Here is an 18,192-nt window from a genome sequence, read left to right as displayed (position 1 = left end):
ATACAGAATTACAGACATCTCACTTTATTTTTGAAGAAATTGAATTTATTTTGAAATTTGAAAATATACATAAATAAAAGACTAAACGAAAATATATACAAAAATATAATCACACTTACGGATGTAAATGGAATGGACCGGAACGGCATAAGCCTTCTAGAAAAACTCTGATTTTTTTACAAGTTCAAAACTAGTTCGAATTCCGTTCAAAATGGAAGGAAAATTGAAATCAGAATTTCCAAAATTGGAATTGAGAAAAATGAAATTTTTGGAGTCCAAATTATTTCAGAAAAAATCGAAGCTTGATATTTCAGAATTCAGATTGAAAAATATTGTTCCAAATCGCGGAATTTTCGAAAATCAGAATCGGCAGAAATCGAAAATCCCGGCCTACCAGCTACACCAAAACACATTCACATGAAACAAATTGCTCTCTTAATAAATTTCAACTAATTAGAATTCAAACAAATCAGGAATTTCTTCCTAAAATTTCCAAACCAATCCCAAACTTTCATCACTCCTAATAACCATTCTCACACTCCCTTCCGCAATTCAAGAAAATAAGATTTTTTCTTCATCTTATCTGCAAAAGCAATTAAAAAATGAAAAAAAAAAAAAAAAAAAAAAAAAAAAAAATAGAAGAGAGAATTTCAGAGGTGGTGGTTCTTTCAGGGACTTTTCTGTCAATACTAAAAAATTAATCAATAATCCTGCTTATGCCACTGCGTTTAATTCCGGGGTTAATCTCTCCATGTTCTGAAAGGTAATTTCTCACTTCCTTCCTGATTAACTCTTGCATTACCACGAGTAACTCCGGTGCTAAAGACGGCGGTTTATTTTCCTCTTCCTCCGCCGTGATCGGAAACTGGCTGCTCTCGCCGGAACCCTGACTCCGTCGAGATTCTCTAACACCGATCGACTTTTCAGATGAATCGCTCCTAGTTCCTGGCAGACCAAGAGTTAACGCCGTTAAATCAGTGTCGTTTATACTTTCCACATCCACCACCGTGGGTGGCGGTTTCCTCTGAGGCGCCGCCAATTCGCTCCTCGTCACCGGAAAATACAAGTTCGCTTTGTTATCGGAGTCGCTGGATTCTGAATCTGAATTGCTCTCGTGACTGATCAAATTCAATCCGTGCCTCATCGCCGCGGAAATATCTCGGCAGCCGCTCCGCCTCAAAACCTGCGTCCGCCGCTCCTCCTCCCCGCCGCCGCCGCAGGCCGCCGCATCCGCGGCGAATTTCCGCTTGAGCGTCGAGTTCCAGTGGTTTTTTATCGCGTTATCGGTGCGGCCGACGAGCAGCCTCGAGATCGACGCCCACTTGTTCCCAAACTCGGCGTGCGCCTTGAGAATAGTCTCGTCCTCCTCCGCCGTGAACGGGCGGTGCTGCACCTCCGGCGAGAGCTGATTGCACCACCGCAGCCGACACGACTTCCCCGATCTCCCCGGAATCGACCGGCATATCAACGACCAATTCCTAGCGCCGTGCCGCTCAACCAATTTCTTCAACAACTCGTCCTCCTCCGCACTCCACGGCCCCTTGATCCTGTCGCTAACCTCCTTCTCCGCCGCCATAGATCAAATCAACGCATACACAAGCCGGTAAATCCCTAATCGGAAAAAAATCTGAATATTTGATTCGAGCAGTTATATAGATACAGAGTCCTCTGTATATGTAATAGGGGTTTGAGTATATAAAGGGGATTTGGCAACTGATTGAACCGGTTAAGGAGGAGGAGCGGGGGAGCGTTATGTTGATCGGTTACGATACCTAGGCGGTTGGGTTATATAGGTGGAAGGACACGTGTCGGTTAAAACAATTTCGGAGGTTTATATTTAAAAAAATTAAAAAATAAAATCTCGGCGGTGGGGCGTTATATATACCTATTTGGACTCGTGCCGTTATGGAAGTTGCTTTAGAATTGAATGGAGGAGTCGTCCATATTAGGGAACCAAATATTGTTTCTAGTCGTTGGGAAAACTTTCCTATTTTTATTTAACTTGCTAACTAATTTCAAATTCAAATTTACAAAACTAATCTTATTAATTAATTAATATTCATATTGAAACAAAATAAAGAAGCAACATGGAACAATTTGTAAAAGAAAATAAAAATACATGTCCTTGTTCACAATTTTCTTCACTCACAAATGCATTTTTGTTTTAAGCCTTACATTACATCATCTTAAGATGTTTCAGTAACATTTTAAGGCAAATTCCGCGCCAAAATAAAGTAAATAATACGTGCCGTTTCAATCAACTCATATTTCGTCTTCCTCAAAAGGATCTCGTTCTGGAAAATCGCCAACCTGGAAATTGTGATAAATAAAACAACGATTACTGTATTGCCTCACCGAAAAGAATCGGGGTTTTTATTTTAAGGGTGTGGATAAAAATGGCAATTTGCAAAAATGTGTAGTTATTTAGGACAAACCTTGACTTTATCTGGTCTGACTATTCCTCCACAAAGAGGGGGGCAATCAAAATAACGCTTTCCTTTTACCCTGTAACCAAAAGGTTTAGTATAATTTACTATATATATATATATATATATATATATATATATATATATATATATATATATATATATATATATATATGTGTGTGTGTAGGAGATGCAATAGAGTTGAGAATTACATACATGCCATCGTGTTTACCCAAAGGTTCATCGTACTGAATCCCAACCCAAAAGCCAGGTGCAAGCGTTTCTGCTCGACCGACAAATTTGACAACACCTCTTTTCTCACCTGGTTCAACTTGACATCTCTCTCCAACCTTTTTTTTAAACCAAAAAAAATAGAGTTATAAAAAATAAGAAAAGCAATAAATAAAACCGAAATGAGTATAAGAGAAAATAGTGAACCAACCCTTATGTTCGTACAAAGATCCTCCATGTAGTTGTCCGTAATCTGCATGTAGGAAAGAAAACTAAGATAATGAGAGAGACAGAAATAAGAAACCAATTTAGCAATAATTTTCGACAACGTAAGAAATCATTACTGGTTGCATTGTAAATGATAAGTCTATAAGCTTCTTCACAGAAATGTGATTTCAGATTTAAGACGAACGGAATTCAAAAGAATTTACAGAGTAACGAGCAAAGAAATAATATATTTCTTTGTTAAGGAAGACAGGATAATTCTGAACCAATGAAATGAAGCTTGGGAAGAATCAGAAGATTATAAGCACATAGAGAAATGCATACTTTCGATTCGGGATTTGAATGTTGGGATCCCATTCTTTCCTTAAACTTTTTGTAAGTACCTGAAACAAACAATAAATTAATTATTTTGCATCCTGCCCTCATCAGTAAGCAAAATATCGGAAATAAAAGGCTCACGACTTACATGCATATTCTAGAAAATAAAATTTTAAGCAAGAAAAACGAGAGTAAATGTAGAACTATTATGATAGTAAAATTAAACATGTAGACATATAATCAAGCACCAAAAAAAATCAAGTAACTTGGCCAATTCCACAGCTAATGATTATACAGTAAAAACTAAATGCTATCTTACCCCGTATCATCTCTATTTCTACAACTTACCAACGAAGAATTTGTAGAAAGGAATAAGTTCTAACATGTTTTATCCGAGGCAAAGAATGTTGTGTGTAGACTATAGATGAATAACCAATGACCCAATGTGGTCCCAATTATTCAGACAAGGGTATAAGATAAAGAATTATCCCACCCGTTAAAGATTAAAACATACCATCAAGTTTGCCGTATGCTTCATCAGAAATTTTGTATTTCTCCACAAGGGATGTATCTTCCAACCAACCACCAGATGTTACCGATGATGGATCAAGATCAATGACGTGCAGCCGGAAACTAAGAAACAGCAAACAAATACTTAGAACAAAAGAAACTGTAGCAAGAATATTTTGAAATAATTGTGGTCACTATGGATAAAGATTCTTTTTATACAGCCAAACAACAGTTGTAATCTTATGTTATTAATCATGTACCATGAGTGACGAATGGCCAATGAACTGTGAAAAAAGGGCTGTCAAGTAAAACTAAGACACAAGCGACCCCAAATATGGCAACTAATACGAATAACGATTTAGCGAGAAATGATATTCACAATAAATTAATTCGACCGAAGATATTAAAATAATTGTCAAAAAATCGGAATATAGTTCAGGCGACGAGAGAAGAATGCAGGAAACGTGAAGTTTCTAAACTAACCCATCTTGTGGAGAGTAGAAACCAAGAGGTCTTGTGTCGTCGACTAGATCTGCGACTTTAGCACCTATTTCATCATAAAGCTCGAGGCGCATTGACTCAACAGAAGTGCCACACTTTCTCCATAATTTCTCTTTTACAGCTTCTACGGTCATCTGATAAAAAGTGAACATAATTACGCATCAGCCCATAAGAAGCAAGCTGAATAACTAATCTGTTTGGGATTTCAATTTTGTCGATTTCATAAATTGGTCAACACTGAAATCACAAATCAGATACATGTAACAAGAGCGGAAAAAAACAATCAAGCATCGGACAGTTAAAAGAAGATAGATAAAACTCCCTTACTTGTAGAGAGAACCGAACATCAGCAGAAAAACTCTTGATGTTGGAATGAGTGATACGTAAATGAACCGATTCATCCCCTTCAATCTGTAACTTGTTAGACATATCGTTCCTCTTTTGTTCACTTTGTATAACCTAGTCGACAAGCAAAAACAAGAAAATGTTAACCACTAACCTTCCTAATTACTGCTACTAATATTTTATTTTATTTTATTTAATTTTTGCAACCGAAGAGGTGAAGAACCGACAAATTTGAATCAAATGCCATAGAAATAAACATAGCCCTGCTTCAAAAGAAATTAAGGCAGTAAGCCAGTGGAAGTAACCCTAATTAAGGATTAACAGTCAATTAGTCATCCATAGTCAATTAACAGCTAACTTATTCATAAGCACAAAATCACCAGAATGAACGATGCCTCTCAATCTCAAATCTGGCGTTCGAACCAGTTTAAACTAAAAGTGAATCCTAGTGGTAACTGGTAAGCATATAATTAATATTTTACTTTATTTAAAAAAAAAATTATAGTTGAATCAATCGTTAATAAAAAATGCTGATTGTGAACAGAGAGCTGCTTCCGGATTAAATGATAGTGGTTTTTCGACTGTTCAACTGCAGGCGGGAAATCTCGAAAGATACGGCCAAACAATTAAAAAAAAATTTGAAGAACAATAAATGTAGATCGGTGCAAAGCATACCTGGAAATTTTCCGGTAGTGAAGAATTCCGGCCGGTGTTCTTTGGAAGGGGTGCCCGCAACCCTCCGTTAGATCGCTGCGAATTTACATATGAAGGTTCTTTTCTGCTTTATATTTCTTCACTTTTGAAAGGGTATATTTGGAATAAAATAGAAAGAAGTTCTTCTTTTATTTATTTATTTATTTTATTTTACCATTCTTATTTGACGAGAAAAATATTTTATTTTGCCCCAAATCATTATTCGGTGGGTTTGGATTCAGGTTCCCGCTGAACTCGTTGAGACTTCGGAATCAGTACAAAATCAATTCCCCAAATTTTGATTCTGGCCGACACTCTTACCGTGTAATCCCCAAATTCGAAACCCTAGGTTTCAGAAAAAAAATCGCAAATGTCATCGTCATCGGGAAGGACTTCCGTCGCTGCGGGAGATTTGCAGATGGTTCCGGTGGCGGAGAGGGCTCCGCCCGGTCTCCCGCCGCGTCATCCGCTGACAGTTCCTCCTATTTCTGCTTCATCGTCGGCTCTAGTTGAGTACAAAGCGCCTGCCGCCAACCCCGAAGACGAGGACCTTGAAATTAAGCTCCGGCGCATTCTGGAATGCGTCCCGGTTCGCGTCAGCAACACCTCCGGCAGTTCCGCCGGTTCCGGCTCTGGTGACTTCCATCAGGTACTGCTTGCTCTGTGTTCATTTTGAACACTATATGGTATTCAACGATTCTGATTCTCACAGCTTTGGCAAAGTTCGTTTGAAATTAATATTCACAGTGTTTGATTTTGACACTCAACTATCTTTTATTCCATTGGCTTAATTATGTGAACTGGTGTGGTTATTGATTATGATATTTCAAGGTTTCATTATTGATTTATACATGTTCTTATGGTATTATTGTGAACCTTCTTATTGATGTAAGAAAATGAGTATAACTATGTCTGTTTATTCCTTGAGATTGTCGAAAATATAATCGATTTATAAGCAGTAAACTTTTATGTCATAACTTAGAATCTTCTGAATTGATTTAGTGGTTCCATTAGTTTTAACGAGAGTAGTTGTTTCACTTCAATGTGAGGAAGTTCATTTTAGCTTCTTGTAGATATTACATTGAACAACTTTGGAAGGAATGGAATTGGTCGAAGATAATTCATTTGTTTTCTCCTTGACCAAACTAACCCTTGAGCAGAAAGGAAAAATTATGTGAACAGTCAATGTATGGAGAAGAGCCTATATAGAAGAATGAAAGGTGTGTTATGTGGACTATATAAATGTGATCGTTTTAATAGCTCGAATCCAGAAATTTTAGTGCGTGTGGGGAATATTGTGGTTGTATTATGTACAAAAACTGTGTTGCATATTCATGTATAACTATTTTATGCCTAGAAGTTGAAAAAAATTGTAGTTTTCAATACATATTTCGTTAAATAAATCGTGAACAGAATCATGGCTCATTCACGTCTAGTGCATCTCTTGGTTCATTTCGTTAATGTAGCCCCATTTAAGTGAGGGAGGGGTATAAAACAAATCTTGACTCTCTTTTTTTTTTCTCTCTTTCTCTTTCATAGTATCGTCAAATGAGACGGAAAGAACAAGATCGGCTAGCAAGAATGGATGTTGACTTCCTGAAAAGGAAAGAAGCAACTGAATTCGCCCAGAGAAGAGATGAAAGATTAAAAGCTGCAGAGGAGCGTACAGCGAAAAAGAGGTTGAAACGTCAGAAGAAGAAACAGAGGAAGAAAGGGAAGAAGACCGAACCAGATGGAGTTGTCGGTGAAGAGCATCAGAAGGAACAATCTTCAGATGAGGATGGAGATTCGGACAATTACTAATATCTCCAGGTTCTGTGTGTAGTTTACACAAATGTCATGTTGATTTTAAACAGTAGATTCGAGGAAATATTAACTAGTGTTTGGTTTAGAGTCATTATCATCGTATCTATCAAATGGCAAATGCATTGTCTTTTCGATTTGGTGAATTTTTTGTATCCTCTCAAATCTGCACTTAATTCGTGCATGTTCCGTTGCGTTTATTAGTAATATACTGGTGAATTGGTTCCAAATTATGTGTTGTGCTCTTGTTAATATGCTTTCTTTCTTCTTTTTCCACCCCTCGTTTTTTTGGTGATTTGATGTTGTTTACAGAAGCATTGGTTGTTCTCTGAACTATTTTCTGATAAATGAGAATAGATCGTTGAACCAGTTGCCCAGCATACACGCAGTAAAGCTCATGTATGCATGAAAGTTGAGTAAACTCGAAACCACCGTATGTTGGTTCAGCTTACCAAATGTCACTTGGCTTTAACCATTTTCTGGTGACAGGGCAATTTTTCACTTCACGCTTTCTTGGTTTTTCGAAGTATTGTGAATAATGATTTTGTATTTTTTCTATTTAAATATTTTTTGGAAAAAAGAGAATTGTCTGAAATTCTTCACATATAAAATAAAGATATTGTAAAATATAAATTTCGAAAAAATGGAATGTTTGAAATTATTTCAAAAATTTAAATCGGATGGAAAACAAGAATCTTGTATACATATTTCAATTTCGATCCTAAAATCGGAACTCTTTTGGTCAGATCTAATATGGATCATACATTGACTTTTCTGAATTCCTATTTCAAAATCTTTCCGATCGAAAACTGATGCAAATTGAAACTTACGATTCGATTCACACTCCTATACGAGCTATAGACGTATGAAATTCTACACCTGGCGAAATAAACTATGTGATTTTATGCTATAGATCTACATAAATAACTAACACATACACGTGTGTGTTATTTCACCAGATGTAAGTTCTACAAAAAACGAACCGTACTAGTAGACCATATTAACACGGAGGAAAACGTAGTGAAGAACAAACCAATACGAAGATGTGTATTTCTCTTTTTGCCAAATTACGGCCGACCCCTAAGGTAGATCAAATTACGAAACCCCATGCTTGGGTAATTACAACCATCCCTCAAGTTCACTTGTACGGTTGTAATTACTCAAACAAGAAGAGTTTTCGTAATTAGGCCTTACCTCAGGTTTTTTTTGTTTTTTTTTTTTTCCGTAATTTAACCTTACCTGAAGGTTTATTTTCGTAATTTGTATTAAATGATAAATAATTATGCTTCTCTTTTCAATGAGTATTTCTTTTCATTTAATCCTATTAATTATACTAAAAGTTGCCATACTTTACAACAAAACAAAGCTTTATAAACAGGGGAAGATGCTATTTAGCTCTGGAGCAGAAATTAATTAAAATCACACCTAATTTTACTACTCCCAGAGTAAAATTTCCTCTTTCCCCTTCAAATTCTCCCTCCCTTCGTCGTCTCAATCAAATCCCCCTTCCTAATCGAAGTATCCATTTTCAATCATCGGAAACCCTAATCGCCATGGGAGAACCTCATCAGTTCTCTGTTCATCTCGCGCTTGGTGGTGGCTCAGGTATTTTTCTATATATGCATGATCGTACCTTACCATTCAGTTACAATTCACCAGATTCATCGAAATTATATATGCGTACATTGGTTTGGTGCGTTTTTGATTCAATGGGCTGTTGATCCGTTTCAATTAGTTGCAGTCTTCTTTAATTATTAATTTTGAGCAGCGTTTAAGAATAATTGTTTCATTTTCTGTATTGCGTGATGCAGTAGCTGACGTGTTGTTGTGGAAGAAGTGGCACCGGAGCGTCGTTTTGCTTGTTACTTCGACTGCGTTTTGGTTCCTATTCGAGAGAGCGGGATACAATTTGTTATCGTTTATATCGAATGTTTTGTTCTTGCTCGTTGTGATCTTGTTCCTTTGGGCTAAATCTGCATCACTTCTCAATAGGTAGATTAATAATTTGTGCTTGTTTTATTATGATTGTTATATTCCTTATTCTTTACTCTTTAGATCTTGTTACTGATTTTGTTTTTTCGAGTCTTACTCTGCAAACTAATTCATGCTTCTTTCTTAAAATGTACAAGGGTTTTCGTGTTTGGGGGTTTTTCATTGGTTTGGTGTTGTGATTTGTAGTTTGTTTTGTTCGATTCTGATTGAATGAATTTGTCTCCATGGATTTAGACCTCTGCCACCTCTCCCAAATCTTGATGTTTCCGAAGAGATTGTCGTAAAGGCTGCCGACGAGATGCTAGTATGGGTAAATTCTGCATTATCAATTGCGCACGACATTGCAATTGGTGGAAACTTGAGACTCTTTACTCAGGTGCTACATTTTTCTCGTCTTCTTGAATTACTTCTCAATAATTTATCGATCGAGTGGTAAAAATTATTCGGTTTCTTTATCAGCTTGCAATAGGATTGTGGATTGTATCCTACATTGGCGGTTTATTCAACTTTCTTACACTCCTCTACATCGGTAAGTCCGAAATTTCTCTGCCGTACAATATTTACCTTTTCGGTTTTTCGATTAACAGTCTGTATTTTGTGATGTTGCTAAAAAAAACAGGTGTTCTGCTTTGTCTATCGCTACCCGTAGTGTATGACAAATACCAAAGTGCAATTGATATCAAGCTGAGTGCGGCATATAAAATAGCTCTGGTACAATACCGCATGATTGACGACAAGTTACTCAGCAAGGTTGTATGGCCTTCAAACAAGGAGAAGAAGACTCAGTAGATTCACTGTAATATCTCTATTTCCTCTCTCTCTCTATATATATATATCAATCGCTCTATCTGTACATGTGTTTTAGGTGAGCCTTGTGCTTGTGTTTTATTACAAGATTGCCATAGCTTACTTTGTATGCTTCGATGAAAGGATCTACGTTTGTTTGATTTGCTTAAACTGAGTACTGGAAACTTTGCATTTACAAGTGTGTAATTTGCTTCAGATTACATATACACAACAGTTTATTTATTTTATTAATGCAACTGTGGTGTATTTGTGTCTGGTGTGTTTAATATGTCAAATGCGATTTGTAGGTACCTTTATGCTGATTGCCTAACATTTTAGCCTCCGATGAAATCGATATTGAGATCCTTAGCAGAAGAAGGCTGTAGCCTGTATGCGTGTGCGGCTTGTAAAGATTTCAACTTTCACGATTTTTGAACTCCTCTTGATTGTAATTTTTGTCATTCTAAGCAATTTACTGGATATGTTGTTGGTGCTAATGTGAACATTAGTATTGATTCTGCAGTTTTGCCGCTTCGGGTTACTCCGGAATTTTCTTTTACATCCATAACCCTGAATCACAACGAAAAAAAAGAGTATTTCACGATGTTCGAGTCCTATGTTATTAAATTCGGAAGGGTCTTTAACTAAGCGCTTTTCCGGTTGTAAAAAAACAAAATTAATTATAAAATATATTATGTTTCAAGTTATGAAACTTGAAACATGATTTTTTTTTTTTTCTAATAACGCGAAGCAATTTATTTCATAAGCTGAAACAGTTTGTAGTTTCAAATGTTCTCTACTTCTCTTTTGTTGGGATTGTCTTTCTTGAGGTTTTTCTATTTGATTTCAAAGGGAATATTACAGGAACCTCATTTTCTTCAACAACACTATTGCAATGTCGGTACACTTCTTGGATTGCTAATATGAACTACCATGGTATACATAGGCAATTTTTTAAAAATTTGCGCCCAAATACTTTCAACCTGTTCCACGTTGCAGGGGTAGAATTGGCATTTTTCAGTGAATATTCTCTGGTATAAAAAAGATTCCGTGAAACACCACACCACAATGGGGCATGTGTAAGATGGAAACAAATATCGGGGGGATTTTGGTAATTACGGATATGTGGGGGCATTTTTTCGTAGTTTAGTAAGTTCGAGGGAAATTTTTGTAATTTACCCTAAATCATACTCTAGTAAAATCTTATTGGGCTGTAGCTAATTGCTTTTTTCTTCAAATAATTAAAGCCCATGTGTACCTCAAAACCCAGCCAATTTTTTTTATCGTTGTTTTTTGCAACCCATCCCTACTCCGATCGGTTGTAAATTAGACAGAACTAAAACCTAGTCATCAGCGATTCCTGCCAACACGAAACGGCGGCGACCGGAGCGAACGACGGCGACCAGTGCGTAAGGCAGGGAACGGTGACTTATCCGAACGCCGGTGAGCATAAAAAATCTTCTCGTTACGTTTTACAAAATACTTTTCAGTTCAAACGATTTCGATTTTTCTATTTTACATAGAATCCCAATTTTGACTACTTGTTCATGCGGAATCAATTCAAACTCTTCGATAATTCATTTTCAAGGAATCGGATTAGGTTGCATGTACTGGAATTATTTTTTTTTTTTTAATTTTTATTGTTTGTCAAAGCTAAGCAATTGTTAACTATGCGTTGCAGCACAGAAAACAGCGGCATAATTAAACCATTGAGATGAACTCAGAAGACATAAACAGATGCCAGATTCAAGAATGGTACCCGAAATTCAAACCCGTATCCGTCAAAACCAGAATCCACAAGCTTCCGGAGTCATTCATCCAGTACCTTCTAGATGATTCCGGCCCCTTCCTTCTCCCTCTTTCAATCACGAACGACGACGCCCTTCCGAACAGACTCCACAAACCCGAAGAGGAAGAAGATTTCGTTGTCGAAGAAGGATCAGAAGATGAATCTGAACAACCCTCACCACCCCCTTCTTTCCCCGAATTGGAAGCCGAAATCAAAGCATCCATCGAAACCCTAGGCGGTGCTGTTTTTCCTAAGCTCAATTGGAGCGCACCGAAGGACGCCGCTTGGATAAGTTCGATCGGGAATCTCAAATGTAAAAATTTCTCCGATATTGCTCTTCTTCTAAAGTCTTCCGATTCTATTGTCCACGATCTTTGCCATGCATACGACGCGTGCGTGGATAAGGCTTCGTCTAGGCCGTCCAGTTTCTTCCTTGCTCTTCGTAAATGGTACCCTTCTCTTCAGCCGGAGATGGAGTTTCGTTGCTTTGTGTTGAATAAACTACTTGTGGGGATTTGTCAAAGGGAAGTGACCAACTTTTATCCTACTCTTCTTGAAAGGAAAAGTGATTTAAAAGCTATGATTTTGGATTTTTTCGTGGAGGAAGTGAAGGGGAAATTCGGGTCGGAGAGTTTTACGTTTGATGTTTATGTCACGAAAGATGGGCGGGTTAAGGTTTTGGATTTCAATCCGTGGGGTGCTTCGACTCTTCCGTTGATGTTTAGTTGGGAGGAATTGGAAGATGAGTCGAGAGAAGAAGGTGATGAATTCGAATTGGAATTTAGGATTGTGGAGAGTAGATGTGGTATTCGACCGGGTTTGAAAACTGCGGTTCCGTATGATTACTTGGATACGAGTCCCGGGAGTGGGTGGGATGAGTTTTTTAAGAATGCTGACGTGGAATTGAAGCGCCAGTTGTCACTTACCGAAGCAGGGGCTTGAGCTTGAGCTTGTGCTTCAACATTTGTTTTTTTTTCGTTTCTGTTTTGTTTTGTCGAATTCAACTCAGGTAGTTAAATCATATAGTTGGGATGTGGATGGTGTTGATTTTTGTATGCAAATTGAATGGATTGTAATGATTTTTTATGGCTCGAATTTAAGCTACCAAATGAAAATTTGGCATTACAAGATTCCGAATCAGTTCTTACTTAAGATCAAAATCTAAAGCAGAATTGGCATTGAAAACAAAGTCAATAATTGCATAAAAATACAAGATCCCCGATTGGTACAATTTAAAACGAATTCAGACGTGTTGCGAACAGCTCCATTTCTAAGTACCTCATGCAATCCTAGGAATAGGAACACCTTCCGAAGAAGTTGGCAATGTAACCGAACGCAATAGCTCCAACGAGCACACCAGCCCTATAAAATGCGAAAGTATGGTGTTTGCAGATGCCTGCAAAATCCAGCACACACGAAATGCAGATGCCAATAGTTAGCAAAATTCAAGAATGATTTCAAGTGCAAATATGCGATGAATTAAATAAAGGTTCGGAATTGTGTTAGTGAAGGTATATTATATTATACCTGGACCAAGAAGACATCCAATGCAAGAACAGGACTGCTCCCAGGAGAGATGCCCTGGTAATAAGGAGTGGCTGAAGTAGTGAGGGCTTTCGCCACCAACAAACCTACTGTTGCTTGCATGCCAAGTATAGCAGCACCCATGCCCAATAGATTTACGCTTATACCGTTTTTCAGGCTTCTTACAACCTCTGCACGAGGAGGTGCCTGAAACCACAAGATTTGCTTCGAGTTAAATTTAAAAGAAAAAAAAAAAGCAAGTACATTGAGTTATTATGACACACTGCATCTACTTTCTTAAACTGCGACCAAGTTGTTATACTAGTGGGAGTTAGAGAAAATTGGCCAGTATCAAAATCTAGTTAACTAGTGGTAAGAGAGTGTGCAAGGACAACTCTCTTCTGAATAGTAAAAGTCAAAGTAGAGGTCAAGAACGGAATTGCCATGACTAGTGACGCTCAGAAACGCCATTGATTGGGAAATACTAATAAACTTCACTTTCTAGTGTAATAAAAGAATCAATTTTTCCTTTAACTATGGAGATTTATTAAATCTTGATACTTTGCAGGAATTCAGTATCTTAGTAATTTGTGTTTGTTGTTAGGACCTATTCATGTGTAATTTAAACAGAGTGCCGAAATACACTAGGATCTTTAAAATCTGCCGTAACTTACCTTGACAGTTAAAACTAGAAATTTTAATTCGATTTTCTTTCTTCCGAGGACCCTCAATCACACATCTTCAAACCAAAAGAACCGAAATCCTGGAATATGACTATCACCCTCTTTACCAAAATAATAACCAATTCAAGAGTAATGCCCCGTGAACATAAAATGGCTACGCTATGATATGCTACGATAAGTGGATCTTGAAAGAACGTATTCCTTTCAAAATGAAGCTAAAATTCTGGAATCTAAAAGCAATGCAAAAATTTGTGATCGTTAATTACCTTGGAAGGGTCATTGGCTGTTTTTCGAAGTCTGTCCGCTAACCGAATGTAGCCAAATGACCAAAACACAGAGACGAATGCCGCTGCAACGCCGCCAGCAGTTGCATAGAAGGTAGCAGGTGAAGTGATTTTCCCAGTAATAACTATAGAGAATGAAAGTATTACAGCAGCAACAACTGTTAAAACTAGCTGTCCCCAAAATCCGAAACTCCCCAATCTCTTGAAAGATCTCGAAGTTTTCTCTAATCTCTTTGCAACCTAAACAAATATACAGTTTAAAAGAGGTGCTGGTAAGGGCAAATCAAAGATTTAGGTTAATACCTAGCAACAATAACTGAGGCGTGTGGTTTAAATCCTGGATCATAATCCGCTTCATAATTTCGGGATAACAAAAGCATCATTGATAATTAAGATCGCCAGCTTGAACTAATTTATGTATCCAATTACTGTACCAAATTAATTATTATCTACACAAGTTAATCATGTTCTAAGGGGAACACACTTGCATTCCTTGAAATGCTCAGAAAAACTAACCAAATTATGAGTTTCAATCCTTGTAAAACCACTAATCAGTAATACTAGTGTCGCTCAACACACACACACACACACAACTTAAACCCTAGATTTAAATTATACAATTCAAAAAACAGAAAATTCTCAGCTCAGAAATCTCGTAAAACACGCAATCGCGAATTTCGCATTCCCCAATTCACAAAATTACACTGTTCCAACACACAGAAATACCTGAGCAAGTTTCCCCTTTTCAGACTCATCACTCGGAGAAGTGTAAGCAGCGGCAATGGGCGAAGAAGATAGGGTTTTTACGCGGCGGCAATTGAGATTTAAGTAAGGTGAGGATAAACTTTTGAGTGATTCCGATGAAGAAAGAGACGAATGAGGAGAATCGCGGTTGCCGTTGAAACGGACGAAAGTAGGAGGCGAATTGCACAGTGTGATTTTCGAAACCGCCTCCCTGTACGGCGGAGCTGGTGGTGCGACGGAGGAGCGACCTGCCGGAAGCAGAAGGGTTTGCATTGTAGCTTTTTTCAAGTACTAAATCGTTTTTGGGTAGGAAAGTGTGTTCTTAGCTATATATATATGATATATATATCGATAATTGATATATAAATATCAACACACCTGTATAAAATAATAGATTTTAAAATTGAATTTCACAAAATTAAATTCATTTAGCAAATATACATAGGGCTGTGCGTTGGTTGGTTTGGTTAAAAACCAGGCATAAAACCAACCCAACCCATCCAACCAACTTTGGTAAATATTGGAAACCGTTATCGACCCAACTTACATGGGTTGGATGATGGTTGAAAACCAATTTAATGGGTTGGTTGGTGGTTTGGTTGATGGGTCATCCATCTAAATATTTTTTAATTTTTTTTAATATTTTATTACTTGTTACAACGCTATATCTTTTATAAATTAAATGCGACTAGTTCAATAATATTCAAATAAAAGATTCAAAACATTACGTGCATATATATTGCAATTAAACATAACTAGTTCAACAAATAATAATCGTCCAAATATTTAGATTGTATGTCTTAAAATTAAAATAGTTCAAATTAGATAATTAAGTTAGATTTATTGCTTTTGGGATTTTGGTCAATATTAAACAATTTAATAAATGTGATATAAAATAGAAATTTGAAATTAAAAATATTAAATATTTTAATTAAAATTAACAAATAATAAATTAATGAATAAAGTTGGTTGGCCGATATTAACCGACTAACCAACTTTTTAGCATATTAGAAACCATTATCGACCCACCTATACATGGGTTGGTTGACATTATCGACCCAACTTAAATGGGTCGGTCGATGGTTGATTAACCATCATAAATTGTGGGTCGAAAATGGGTTGGTTGATGGTTAAAACCGATCCATGCACAGCCCTAAATATACATAATCAAATCATTATTATTTTATAGTTTCATTTTTTTTTTGTTCACCCAAAATTAAGAATTGGGCTGATCCATAAAAGGGCCCATTTACAAAAGTATCAATTGACTGGGGGCCAGTTTGGCTCATATTTATGTTTTGCAATTTTGTATAATTGTACACTTCATCTAGGTAAATAATACACAAAGTGACTAAAACAAAATTTTGCATTAATTATTCTCTTACTTAATTTCAATGATTCTATATCAGTTAATTAAGAGTGATTTACTTATCAAAAAAAAAAAAATTAAGAGTGATGAACGGCAAAATCGAGAGAAATACAATTAAAGCATCACTTAGCGTGTGGATGTGGAAAGATATGAAAACTGATCACATGCGTTGGATCAAGGTTTTTTTTTTTTTTTTTTTTTTTTTTTTTAATCTCTTCTCTTAAATACTTTCTACTCCTCTCATTTTCTCTCTCTCGTTTGAAGCCTCACAAACTCAACCCGAATTTCTGTCTTTCTCCTCTTTTCTAACGACTCCGTCAACTGCGAGTCAAACGTCGTCGTACGACATAGTTTGAGTCTCTGGTGATACCTTCACCGGCTACTATTGACTCGAGTCCTATATATAAGGAAATAACACTGAGTGGAGGCGGTGAAGATACAGATAAGAACCCTAATAAAACCCAAATACTGAGGCTATGTTTGGTAACGTTTTCGAATTCTTTTCTCATTTTCCCCAAAATGAAAATTATCTTTCTACACTATTTTCAAAAACTTTTCCCAAAACAAATTCAAATATTTCTCTCTCTAACAAACATGATTTGACCGCTACGTGAAAATTGTCTTCACTAAAATACAAAATCAAATCACTTTATATTTTAAATTCTTCTTTTTGACTTGCTACAGTACAAATTGTCTCCTCTCAAAACACAAACAAACTTTATTTTATTTCTAAATTCTTCTCCCAAAACACAATAAATGGAAATGGAAACCCAAAAACTTACCAAACATAGCCTGAGTTGTTCAAAGCTCAATCTTCTCGTTTCTATACAGTCCTTTTCTGCTTCACCGTTGTAACATTATTGCATGCTCTGTAATTAATAACTATATTATATATTGAGTTGCTTTGTTATTCAAATTAATATGCAAAACTTGAATGGAAACCCAACATGCACACATTAAGAAGGTGTTTGGCTAAATTATTTTAAACAACTGATAAACTCTTACGTCTGATAAGATGTTTTTAGAGCTAATAAACTGTTACATCTTATTTTTAGGATAAATTTTTAGGGTGTTTGGATAATGAGCTTATTTCCTATTTTTACTCATTAAAAGATCTTAAATAAAAAGGTGGGGTAGAGGTACTTATTTAAAAAGATCTTATTTACTCTCCAACAACTTATTTTAAAAAAAAAATAAGATCTTTTTTTTTTTAAATTACATCTTATAAGCTCTAAAACATCTTATAAGCTCATTTTAACATTTTATAAGCTATAGCCAAACACCCTCTAACTAACTAATTTATATATTAAGCTTGTTTTAGATTAATTTATTATTACATTCCATTTGAAATTCCTAGCTAGTTCGAACTAATTCTAACGTTTGAATGAATACGGTGAATTTGGAGACCGTCACTTCACCGTGAACGCATTGCCCGCGAGTGGCGAGTAGTATTTTGATTAAGTGAGGAGGCTAATATCTATTAGGTCAATGGTTCTATATTCTCGTCGGGTTCGTGATCGTAAGCCAATTTATAAGGCCAAAGTAAAGAAAAAGGGTTGGAGACTTCTTTAATTTTATGGAAATATTACAGCAATTTCTTCAAGATTTGTAATCAAAATTATATTTTTCCAACCCAAATATATACAACCCTAGAAGGGTTTCTTTAGTCTTATAATATGTGTGTGTATATAGGGTTTTAGGTAGGATGAATTGTCTATTTGAAAAGGAAAAAAGATAACATCGAGTTGACCCTTAACAACCTATACTAACTTATAATTATAAGGATGCATTTGTATTATAAATTATTAAAAATGTATGGGATAATATCAAAATCATAGGCAGGTGAGGTGAATTATTTAACCAAAACCACTAATTATTTAAAATAAATTAATTAAATAATATATTTGAGATCTCCAAACTAATTTATTATTTAATGTCTCACCTAAACCATTCTAAGTTTAACAGCAAA

At 36.1% G+C, this 18,192-nt stretch overlaps 6 protein-coding genes across 7 annotated transcripts; 3 read left to right on the top strand and 3 right to left on the bottom strand.

Moving 5' to 3' along the window:
* Window positions 1-418: 418 nt before the first annotated feature.
* Window positions 419-1,751, bottom strand: LOC105957522 (transcription factor MYB73). Its single transcript, XM_012981448.2, has one exon. It carries the CDS (start codon window positions 1,574-1,576, stop codon window positions 698-700), a length of 879 nt encoding a protein of 292 aa, XP_012836902.2. The 5' UTR covers window positions 1,577-1,751; the 3' UTR covers window positions 419-697.
* A 345-nt stretch (window positions 1,752-2,096) lies between these two features.
* On the bottom strand, window positions 2,097-5,364 carry EMB2804 (tubulin folding cofactor B). Its single transcript, XM_012981449.2, has 9 exons — window positions 5,232-5,364; window positions 4,539-4,670; window positions 4,194-4,345; window positions 3,715-3,833; window positions 3,207-3,265; window positions 2,869-2,910; window positions 2,643-2,776; window positions 2,436-2,505; window positions 2,097-2,310 (listed from the first exon to the last, which is right to left on the bottom strand). Exons 2-9 carry the CDS (start codon window positions 4,638-4,640, stop codon window positions 2,263-2,265), a joined length of 726 nt encoding a protein of 241 aa, XP_012836903.1. The 5' UTR covers window positions 4,641-4,670; window positions 5,232-5,364; the 3' UTR covers window positions 2,097-2,262.
* Window positions 5,342-7,282, top strand: LOC105957524 (PRKR-interacting protein). The gene is made up of 2 exons (XM_012981450.2): window positions 5,342-5,898; window positions 6,789-7,282. The coding sequence occupies exons 1-2, from the start codon at window positions 5,620-5,622 to the stop codon at window positions 7,050-7,052; spliced, it is 543 nt and encodes a 180-aa protein (XP_012836904.2). The 5' UTR covers window positions 5,342-5,619; the 3' UTR covers window positions 7,053-7,282.
* A 1,100-nt stretch (window positions 7,283-8,382) lies between these two features.
* On the top strand, window positions 8,383-10,352 carry LOC105957525 (reticulon-like protein B11). Its single transcript, XM_012981451.2, has 6 exons — window positions 8,383-8,657; window positions 8,864-9,044; window positions 9,279-9,420; window positions 9,504-9,573; window positions 9,664-9,840; window positions 10,139-10,352. The coding sequence occupies exons 1-5, from the start codon at window positions 8,606-8,608 to the stop codon at window positions 9,831-9,833; spliced, it is 615 nt and encodes a 204-aa protein (XP_012836905.2). The 5' UTR covers window positions 8,383-8,605; the 3' UTR covers window positions 9,834-9,840; window positions 10,139-10,352.
* Window positions 10,353-11,065: 713 nt separating this feature from the next.
* Window positions 11,066-12,749, top strand: EDA35 (temperature sensing protein-like protein). Of its 2 annotated transcripts, none has more exons than XM_012981452.2 (2): window positions 11,066-11,273; window positions 11,512-12,749. In XM_012981452.2, exon 2 carries the CDS (start codon window positions 11,545-11,547, stop codon window positions 12,559-12,561), a length of 1,017 nt encoding a protein of 338 aa, XP_012836906.1. In that variant the 5' UTR covers window positions 11,066-11,273; window positions 11,512-11,544; the 3' UTR covers window positions 12,562-12,749. The 2 variants fall into 2 exon arrangements, with proteins under 2 accessions (XP_012836906.1, XP_012836907.1); XM_012981453.2 differs by having other exon boundaries at window positions 11,099-11,273; window positions 11,517-12,749.
* On the bottom strand, window positions 12,686-15,266 carry TIC21 (translocon at inner membrane of chloroplasts 21). Its single transcript, XM_012981454.2, has 4 exons — window positions 14,837-15,266; window positions 14,093-14,350; window positions 13,147-13,350; window positions 12,686-13,015 (listed from the first exon to the last, which is right to left on the bottom strand). Exons 1-4 carry the CDS (start codon window positions 15,125-15,127, stop codon window positions 12,899-12,901), a joined length of 870 nt encoding a protein of 289 aa, XP_012836908.1. The 5' UTR covers window positions 15,128-15,266; the 3' UTR covers window positions 12,686-12,898.
* Window positions 15,267-18,192: the final 2,926 nt, after the last annotated feature.

This window comes from Erythranthe guttata, chromosome 2 (assembly GCF_056151865.1).
Source record: "Erythranthe guttata isolate IM_541 chromosome 2, IM_541, whole genome shotgun sequence".
NCBI lineage: Eukaryota > Viridiplantae > Streptophyta > Magnoliopsida > Lamiales > Phrymaceae > Erythranthe > Erythranthe guttata.
This window is presented reverse-complemented; position numbering and strand designations above follow the sequence as displayed.

Coding starts and splice junctions, on each gene's coding strand:
- LOC105957522 (XM_012981448.2), bottom strand. CDS start 1,576: ATGGCGGCGGAGAAGGAGGTTAGCGACAGGATCAAGGGGCCGTGGAGT.
- EMB2804 (XM_012981449.2), bottom strand. CDS start 4,640: ATGTCTAACAAGTTACAGATTGAAGGGGATGAATCGGTTCATTTACGT. Junction 3,266..3,714: donor AGCATACGGCAAACTTGATG/GTATGTTTTAAT, acceptor TGTTTGTTTCAG/GTACTTACAAAAAGTTTAAG. Junction 2,311..2,435: donor TCAGACCAGATAAAGTCAAG/GTTTGTCCTAAA, acceptor CACAATTTCCAG/GTTGGCGATTTTCCAGAACG.
- LOC105957524 (XM_012981450.2), top strand. CDS start 5,620: ATGTCATCGTCATCGGGAAGGACTTCCGTCGCTGCGGGAGATTTGCAG. Junction 5,899..6,788: donor GCTCTGGTGACTTCCATCAG/GTACTGCTTGCT, acceptor TCTCTTTCATAG/TATCGTCAAATGAGACGGAA.
- LOC105957525 (XM_012981451.2), top strand. CDS start 8,606: ATGGGAGAACCTCATCAGTTCTCTGTTCATCTCGCGCTTGGTGGTGGC. Junction 8,658..8,863: donor CGCGCTTGGTGGTGGCTCAG/GTATTTTTCTAT, acceptor TGCGTGATGCAG/TAGCTGACGTGTTGTTGTGG. Junction 9,045..9,278: donor TCTGCATCACTTCTCAATAG/GTAGATTAATAA, acceptor CCATGGATTTAG/ACCTCTGCCACCTCTCCCAA.
- EDA35 (XM_012981452.2), top strand. CDS start 11,545: ATGAACTCAGAAGACATAAACAGATGCCAGATTCAAGAATGGTACCCG.
- TIC21 (XM_012981454.2), bottom strand. CDS start 15,127: ATGCAAACCCTTCTGCTTCCGGCAGGTCGCTCCTCCGTCGCACCACCA. Junction 14,351..14,836: donor AAAAGGGGAAACTTGCTCAG/GTATTTCTGTGT, acceptor ATATTTGTTTAG/GTTGCAAAGAGATTAGAGAA. Junction 13,351..14,092: donor CAGCCAATGACCCTTCCAAG/GTAATTAACGAT, acceptor TTGTGGTTTCAG/GCACCTCCTCGTGCAGAGGT.